This window comes from Brassica oleracea, chromosome C1, assembly GCF_000695525.1.
Source record: "Brassica oleracea var. oleracea cultivar TO1000 chromosome C1, BOL, whole genome shotgun sequence".
NCBI classification, from domain to species: Eukaryota; Viridiplantae; Streptophyta; class Magnoliopsida; order Brassicales; family Brassicaceae; genus Brassica; species Brassica oleracea.
The window spans coordinates 34,757,670-34,766,484 of record NC_027748.1 but is presented as its reverse complement, the minus strand read 5'-3'; the positions used below and the strand labels follow the sequence as shown (position 1 = coordinate 34,766,484).

The 8,815-nt window shown below is 38.0% G+C and overlaps 1 protein-coding gene and 1 long non-coding RNA gene across 2 annotated transcripts; one reads left to right on the top strand and one right to left on the bottom strand.

Moving 5' to 3' along the window:
* Positions 1-4,037: 4,037 nt before the first annotated feature.
* Positions 4,038-5,435, top strand: LOC106315333. The gene is made up of 2 exons (XR_001264579.1): positions 4,038-4,561; positions 5,023-5,435. It is a non-coding gene; the product is annotated as an uncharacterized LOC106315333 (long non-coding RNA).
* Positions 5,436-7,280: 1,845 nt separating this feature from the next.
* Positions 7,281-7,688, bottom strand: LOC106338291. Its single transcript, XM_013777309.1, has one exon. It carries the CDS (start codon positions 7,686-7,688, stop codon positions 7,281-7,283), a length of 408 nt encoding a protein of 135 aa, XP_013632763.1.
* Positions 7,689-8,815: the final 1,127 nt, after the last annotated feature.

The window sequence follows — 8,815 nt, the reverse complement described above, 5'->3', positions numbered from 1 at the left end:
ACAGCCATATGAGTTGCCTTGGCCTCGACCAAACGAGTTTCGGTCTCTACCACCACGTCCATGCCATTTTCCCCGACCACAGTTGTGTTGGTTATCACTCTGGACATGGTTCGACTTATTCTTAGCCTCTATGGTTGCATGTGCCTCAGATAATGAGTTTGTTCTAGGAGGTCTCAATCCACTGTTTCTCATCAACAGTTCATTGTTCTGCTCAGCGAGCAAGAGACAAGACATCAGATTAGCATAAGTAATGAAGCCCTTCTCACGGTATTGTTGTTGTAACAACACATTGCTTGTGTGGAAGGTGGAAAAGGTTTTCTCAAGCATATCCTTATCTGTTATATCCTCCCCACACAGTTTCAATTTTGAAACAATTTTAAACAGAGCCGAGTTATACTTGTCCACGGACTTGAAGTCCTGGATTCTGAGACTCCTCCAATCATACATAGCCTTTGGTAATAACACCGTTCTCTGGTGATCATATCTCGTTTTTAACTATGTCCAAAGGTCTAGAGGATTCTCGATAGTCAAATACTGATCTTTGAGAATCTCAATAAGATGATGGCGTATAATTAATATTGCTCCATATCTATCTTTCTCACTTGCATTATTGCCCTCGGTGATACATTCACCGAGTCCCTTGGATTTTAAGATGATCTTAGCATCAAGTGTCCATTGCAAGTAATTATCTCCAGAGAGACTTAGGGCAGCAAAATCCAAATTGTTGATTTTCGACATCTGGAATCATATGTTTCATAATTTAGATTTAAAAGTGTTCAAGCGAATGCAATCCATATGCTCAAGCAATCCGGATTCTAGGTATGATGCAAATAGGTCATTCGTATATGATGCATACATGTTCAATCTTAGCATTCAGATTCTATATGCAATCAGTTCGTACTATTATGCATGCATGATGCAAATAAGCCGCACGGCTACAATCTTAGAAAACAGTTTCAATGCAATCAATACAATGGTTATTCGTTTTCAATCTTAGCAAACGGTATTATAAGAGTTTAATGTGTAATTGCAATCAAACAGTCGAGCAATGCAACAATTAGGGTTCATTCGAGAATGTGTGAAAACTATCAATTCTAGCCGGATCATTATCAAGACGAGAATGCATAAATCATTTAACCTAGCAAGCGATTTCTATTTCAATTCAAGCATTCGGTTTTAATCAATCAAACAAGATAGTATTCAATTTTAATTGCCAGACATTAGGGTTTCGATCAAATACGACTTCAATTTGAAAATCATTCAATCAGTTTTATCAATTCAAACAACCAAATTCAAGAATGAGATTATCAATCCTAGCAATCGATTTCTATGTGATCAAATTCAATACGGTTTTAATTAATCAAGGCTAGCATACTATATCCAAACATACAATCATTCAAACAATCAATTTCGATTCAAAGCATTAGATTAGGGTTTCGATTTTAATTCATTCAATCAACCAATTTGATTTCGAATTAGGGTTTATAAAATCGAATGTGTTTTAGTATTAGGGTTTTAAATAAAATCGATTTCATGCATTCATGCAATAAGCATGTACGCGGCTAGGATCTTGGATATTAGGGTTTCGATTTTAATTGATCAAACAATCAATCTCGATTACGGTTTGGAGTATCAAACTTATGATTATGAGCTTTGATTTACTCATTGGGGTTTTGATCTATTACCCTATGGTTTTGATTTCAACATTAGATCATACGATTAGGGTTTGTAGTTTTTATGGTTTCGATTCTTATCAAACAATCAAATTCGATTATGGGTTCTCTTTAAGGTTTCGAATTACCTTAACCTCAAGTAGGGTTGAATGGACCACCAAAGAGATGAACCGCGAGCTGGAACTGATCGGAACGCGAGCTGATTTTTTCGTGAGCTGTCTGATTGCTGAGATCGGGAACGCGAGCTGTCCAACGTGCTGATCGGGTCGCGAGCTGTCTGAGGTCGTCTTGTTTGCGAGCTGAGTTTGAGCAAGCCGAGATCGTCTGAGCTAGGATCAGGAACGCCTTTAGCTGAAGCTGATCGGGAACAGATTGCAAACAAGGATCAGAATGTAAGGTTTCGCGATCGGGATTAGGATGGTTCGCGAGCTGTCTGAGATCGTCTTGTTTGCGAGCTGAGGTTGAACAAGCCGAGATCGTCTGAGCTAGGATCAGGAACGCCTTGAGCTGAAGCTGACCAGAACAGATTGCAAACAAGGATCGGGATGTAAGGTTTCGCGATCGGGATTAGGATGGTTCGCCGGTAAGGATGTTCGCCGATTAGGGTTAGGGTTTTAGGCGGTTTGTTTTAGCTTAGAGATTTAGATTCTATCGTGCTGATAACGTGTTGTGAAACTAGAGAATTGAATCTATGTTTCTGTATAACTCATAAACATAAAGAGTCATTTATATATATAGAATTACACCGTCATAGAATAATAGAAAGACTAAAGAAAGGAAATACAAACATGGAAAGAGTACAAATCATAGTCTAATAAAGAAAAGACAAGATGTCGATTCTCTCTCTCTCCTCACGGTCGACTCTCTCTCTCTCTAGCATTGGACCGGTTATGAACCTGGCCGGTTATGCACATCCACAATATTATTTATAACAAAAAGCCCATTGAATTATTTAATTTTCCAAAAAAGTAATATTGTTATCGAAATACTGAAATTGTTTATTGCGACTACTTTTGTGCCGACCAACTTCTACAGCTGAAAGATTTTTTTAGAAATTAGTTCTATTGAAAATGATTTGCATTTTAATATGTCACAAGAGAAATTAAATAAGATGCCTTTTAGCAATTGAAACAACTATAATCTATAATTGAAATATTTGAGTATATCCCCTATATATTAATCAAGGATCATTTAAAAAGTTTTAACCTTAAATTTGTACTAATTAAAAAAACCATGTTTAGGTGTTATTTAATTAGGACGACAATTTAGCTAACGTGTCAGCTTAAGAATCAATTGAAAAAATGTTGGTCCACATCCAATTACTATGAAACATTATATTAACCCAAAATATAAGAAGCGTGTATTTTTTCCTTAAATAAAAGTTACAGGATTACCTAATATGATTAACATATAGATGACAATTAATGATTATGAATAATAAATATTTGATAACAATTTTTACATTATTCTTCATTTTTTTTTAATTTTATATTATTAAAAAATAAACAATCACATTAACTATATAATAAAATAATTATATTTTTTCTTATGTGTTATATTTTGAATTTTTTAAAATGATTTTAAATAACAAAAATGAGGAAACCTTATATGTTATATTTTAATTTTTTTAAAAGACTTTAAATTACAAAAATAAGGAAACTTTATATGTTATATTTTTCTTATATGTTAGATTTTTTCTTATATGTTATATTTTGAATTTTTAAAAATGACTTTAAATTACAAAAATGTAAGTTTTCCTTAAACATATGACTAAAAACATTAAAATGACATGTATCAATTCGATGTTTGATCTGAAACCTTTCAAAACTGTATGGAAGATAAATGTCAAAATAATTCAATTGTGGAAACAGTACCGTTCACTTTTTTCAAGAATGTGTTCGGTGGAAAAATAAAAATTTTGTGCCGTAATTTGTTTAATGTCCAATCTGATCAACCCATGATATATAATTATAGTTTAGTTCCACGATTTTTAATAAAAATTGATCAGGTCGGAAAGAAATTATATAATAACAACAAAAAACATTGTATATGTATAAATAAAATGATCAAAAAATCAGGTCGGAAAGAAATTATGTAATAACAACAAAAAACATTGTATATGTATAAATAAAATGATCAAATATATTAAAATATTGTATAATATATACAAATAAACTCAGAAATTTATCCTAGTAATTTTATTAAAGGTTTTGCAGAAAAATGAAAAAAAAAACTATATTTCTAGTGTTTAAAGTTTAGTGTTTTAATAAACATTTGATCAGATGTTTTGTTTTATGAAAAAATTAGTTATTTTATATTGTAATTGTTTATAATTTTATACAATATAGAAATGGACCTCGTCGTTCAAAAAAAAAAAGAAATGGACCTAGTCGTACTACAACTTTTCCTATCTTTGCGAACAACTATAGAAACCTCCGCCTTGCTACGGCACCGGATTAGGCGGTGTCGGAGGCGTCTCCCCTAGCCTCTAGTCCTCGTCTTTGTTTGCTCTCTGCTTCTGTTTCCTCTCCTCCGTCCGAGATGCAGGGGGCTCTGGTTTCTTCCGACTTCACTTCTCCGGCGATCTGCTCATGAGGTTTCGTTCGGTTGTGGAGTTTGTCAGTATTTGGAGTCCCGGCGAGGCGTGTAAGGTTGGTCAGTTCAGGGAGTCGGTTTTTAGGGTTTGAGGATTGTCAGATATCGTTTTCTGTTTGGAGATCTCCGGTGTTCCTCTCCGTTAGGCGGCGCGTGAATCTGTTGAGGATGTTCCTCTCACCGGCCTCGGTGTGTTATGGCTCTATCCGTCGTTTGAAGGGCTGGTGTAGGAGGTTGGTGGCGCGTGAGAAGTTCTGTCTCTTGGTGTCTTGCGACGGATTCTCATCCCGCCGGTATCGTTCCAACTTGTTCCCTTTTGCTGCTGTCTTTCAATCCCGAGTGTCGTAGTTCTAGGTCTTGTTGTCTTTGTTGTTGGTATCGGTGTTGTTGTTGGTGGCTTGTCTTTGTGGTGTTTGTGTTGGTTTGTTGTTGCTGTTTAGTTCTAGGTTGGTTTGCTGTCGTTGGTCCTTATAAATATTCCTTAGTGTTTTGGTGGGTTTCTTGAATCCGTTAGTGGTGGTAGTGTTAAAGAGTGGTGAGAGTTGGGTTAGCAGAGGTTATTCGTAGAGTGGTGGGTGCAATGATCGCTTATCGGTTCTTAGGCAGTGTTTCTGGAGGGTCCGTTTGGTAAGCCTCGTCTTTGTTGAGTTTGTGTATGGACTTTTTCCTATGAGTATGTGGCCGCGATGAGCGTCGCACCATTATCTGAAGGCAATGTTGACCGTGTAGCGGTTCTTCCTGTCGTGTCATGAAGTCGCAGGGTTTTAGTTCTTGGGCGGTATCGTTTGGCGGGCGTGTAGCAGCAGCGATAAATCGTGGTATAGGAGGTAGAGTTAACCGCGTAGCGGGCTATGGGCAGCAGCAGCGGCAATTTCCGATCTTTGGCTTCTACAAAAGTTTAAAATCTGCTAATTATCTTCTCATTCGCTCTTGGGTTGCTTAGCCTTATCTAGTATTAGTGTCGGTTTTGGTCTTGTGGTACTGTAAGCTATCTTGGTGTGGGTTTAAGTAGTCGCCCTTATGTGGGGTTGTGTGGAAGGAGATTGTTCATTCATCTCCGAGTTTATGTTTTGAGTCACCCCCGTGTTGGTTCTTGTAGCCATCTTCATGCGGGCTCTTGTATGTTTCTTTTAAATGAAATAAATTACTTTTTTCGGGAAAAAAAAAGAAAAGAAATGGACCTAGTCGTTAAATTGGCTTAGGGCAATAAAAAAAAAAGTTAGACCCGCACTGCCATCAGTAACCAGAAACACGATTTATATTTGATCACGTTGCTTGTGAGACAAGTTACGACTCAGATCGAAAGTAGAAGAACTTGGTTTTATTTTCTTTCGTGAAATCATGTCGTATTCTTTAGATGGAGGAAACCTTTTATCGGCTTGACGGTCTGCCGGTGGTGGAAAACTGCTTCTCGTAATACGGCAGCTGTATATTTTTTGCGTATGCCAGGTTATGAAAAAGTATTGGAAGCACAAAAAAATACAGTTTACAAGATCCCAAGTATATTATGACTAAAAAGTTGGGAACAATCTTTTCCCGGTCTAGGCTTTTCAACCGTATACTAATTGTTGCATTGCACACAAAGAAGAAAACCTAAAGAAAAAGTTTCAACGATACTATCCATCTTTGTTCCTTTTAGATGATGGTTCTGCCTTGTCTTGGTCTTCAGCTTCTCTTGCTCTCTTGCCAAGGTCTGCTAGGGCGTCAACCTGGTGGTCTACCGTCTACAGCTTCATCTTGATGGTCTGCTAGGGCGTCAACCTGGTGGTCTACTACAGCTTCAGCTTGGTTGTTTAAGACATGTGCACGACGGGCACGTTGCAGGTGAGACTACCAATCTGTTCCACAGTTACATCTTCCTCCATCAAATCTTTTATTCCTGTGGGTGTGCCCCTGCACAAATAATCAAATAAATAAGTAATCAACGTGTCAATCAAAACAGTATAGAAAAGAATATGCACTAAATCTTACTATTGAGCTAGGATGCACGGGGACGGCATATCATTGACGTCTCGCGTACCAGCGGCGTTTCAGGGACGGGGACGGCGCGGGGACGGTGTGGGAACGTTTCCGAAACGTTTCAGAGAGGCTGGGGACGGCAAAGGTTTCTGGGGACGGCATGGTTAGGTTTTGGAAACGTTTCCAAAACGTTTAGGATGTATAGTCGGCATAATTTTGTAAAAGTTTGATTATTTACTTTTGCATACTTTTTTTATTTGGATAACAATTGAAAAAAAGGAAACACGTCTTGTATAAAACAATTAGGGTTATAAACTTTTAATCCATCTTCTCTTAGTCTTAATCAAGCTCTTATTCTTCATCTTTCTCACATCTAAGAAAAACACAGTAAGCATATCACAAACTCTGGTTTTGGTTTTTCAATGCTCACGTAAAAGAAAGTCTTAGACAATATTAATATTAGATAGTATTTGGTTTGTTTCATGTACGTAATGTACGTATGTGTATACACATTTATATATATATATATATATACATATATATATATATACACATATATATATATATATAGACGTACCCATGCCGTACCCGTATCTATAAATTTTAGATTTAGTCGTTTTCCGTCCCCGCCCCCGTCCCCGTATCTGTCCCCGTATCCGTTCCGGTGCAACATAGCTATTGAGTCCCCCAAGTACCATCACGGAAACATTAAAACTCCTTTTCAACTTCTCTGTCCAGTGAAACGATGGCTTGTTTTGAAGAAGCAATGAGGGTGGGCCTTGGAAACACGAGCCAGGAAGAGACGCAAGTGATGGTATCTAAATGTTGTTGGAGGTTGTGGTAGAGGTAGAGGTAGGGGCGAGTTATGTAAGAACAGTGGTTGCGAGGATGACGGTGGTGGGTCAAGGCCAAGGAATGACTCTGATGAAGGTGGACCAAGACGAAGAGATAAGTCTGTGACCGGAGCGGGAGCAGAGGATGATGAGGCTTGTGACGGGAGAGGGAGAAAAGGGCTTGTAGAGAGCCGTGATGGCATAGAGGAGAGGGTTCTTTCTATGGAAAAGTTGATGGTGTCGAGGATGAGGAGAATGACGGAGGTCTAAGAGATGTAGTAAAGAAGTGCGTCGGTGGTGGTTGTGCACTGGACGATGGCTCCCTAAAGAAGTCGGTCGTCGGTGGCTGAAGAGAGGAGGATGACGGTGCCGTAAAGAGGTCTCGCGGCGGTGGCTGAAGATTGGAGGAAGATGATATCGTTTGGAGAATGTTGTGACGCACGCTAGAAAGCAGAGCAATTGCACTTTCTCTCTCGGCAGATGGATCTTGATTCATCTTTTCATCTTCTTTCCTCTCTTGATCAAGCTTCTTCAAAACATCTTCTAAAATGGAGATTTTCACTTGAGAGGATGCAACGGAGTCTAGCTTGTCAAGAAAATCTCCCACGCTTAGCTTGAAACTACTCATCTCTTGCTTGTGACGACGAAAAAGCTGATCGACTGGTTTGGGTTTTATAACTGAAATGTAATTTAGCAAATTACCCTCACAAATAAAAAGTTTAAAACTAACCCTTACTCTTTCTTAATAATTACCAAAACCCCCACATGTTATCATTTACCGTTTGTAGAAGACCTGAACTCACCAAACCGTCGAGGTTTTGGCACTTGGCAGAGGCCCTTTTGGATGTACGTAGCTCTGTACAAATAGCTGGAGGCATGGCACATCTATCCACACTGACTAGAGACTAGCAAGCTTTTATTCTGCATTGGTGTGTTTTCTGCAATCTTCAACTCTTTTTCACCATCATTTTGTCGTGTTCTCTCTGCTTGCTTATATTTAGGCATCTCTTGTTTCAGGGATACCTGGAATACGGGGTTTCAGGTTTCTTTGCGTACGTATTGCTACATTCTCATCTCTGAATTCAGAACAGGACAGTTTATAGAAGTGGCTATCTCCTGGTTTCTTCTTATAGCTCTTGGTGCTGGTGTTAGTTTAGGTGTCCATGTGTTCTATTTTTCCTCTCCCTAACCTTGTTGTGAGGACTTCCATAAATGTCACTACTTCTCTTGAATGTCAGTAGAAAAAGGTTTGGCTTTTTTTGAGACCAGGGGTTTTTAATGATATTATTATTGATAAGAGTTACTTGTATTTCTCCTCCGATACAAATCTACTCAATCCAATGTATTTGATTATGGAAACGTTATTGAATAACGCTGGCCTAACCCAGACGTAGCTCTCAAGTCAACAGACTCAACTAAATCCAAAAGCTATCCAACTCAACGGCCACATTATCTATAGGGCCTGTTTGTTTCTCCATCTGGATGAACGATTTGGATGAAGATGAGAGTTTCGTTTGTTTAGGCACTAAAAGTGCAACTCATTCAGATGGATCATCCGGATGACTTTTGGAAATTTAGGCTTAATTTTAAAGTCCATTCAGCTGAACCAATTTGGATCATTTGAATGGAGATGGTTCATTCAAAATGGTATAATGTCTATTATACCCCTAATGTAATTCACAAATTACAAACCTAAACATAATATCATTTTTGTCACAAACGAAAACTGACAAAACTACAAAAACACTTTTTCCC

Excerpts from the sequence above, each read along its gene's own strand:
- LOC106338291 (XM_013777309.1), bottom strand. The coding sequence starts at position 7,688 with ATGAGTAGTTTCAAGCTAAGCGTGGGAGATTTTCTTGACAAGCTAGAC.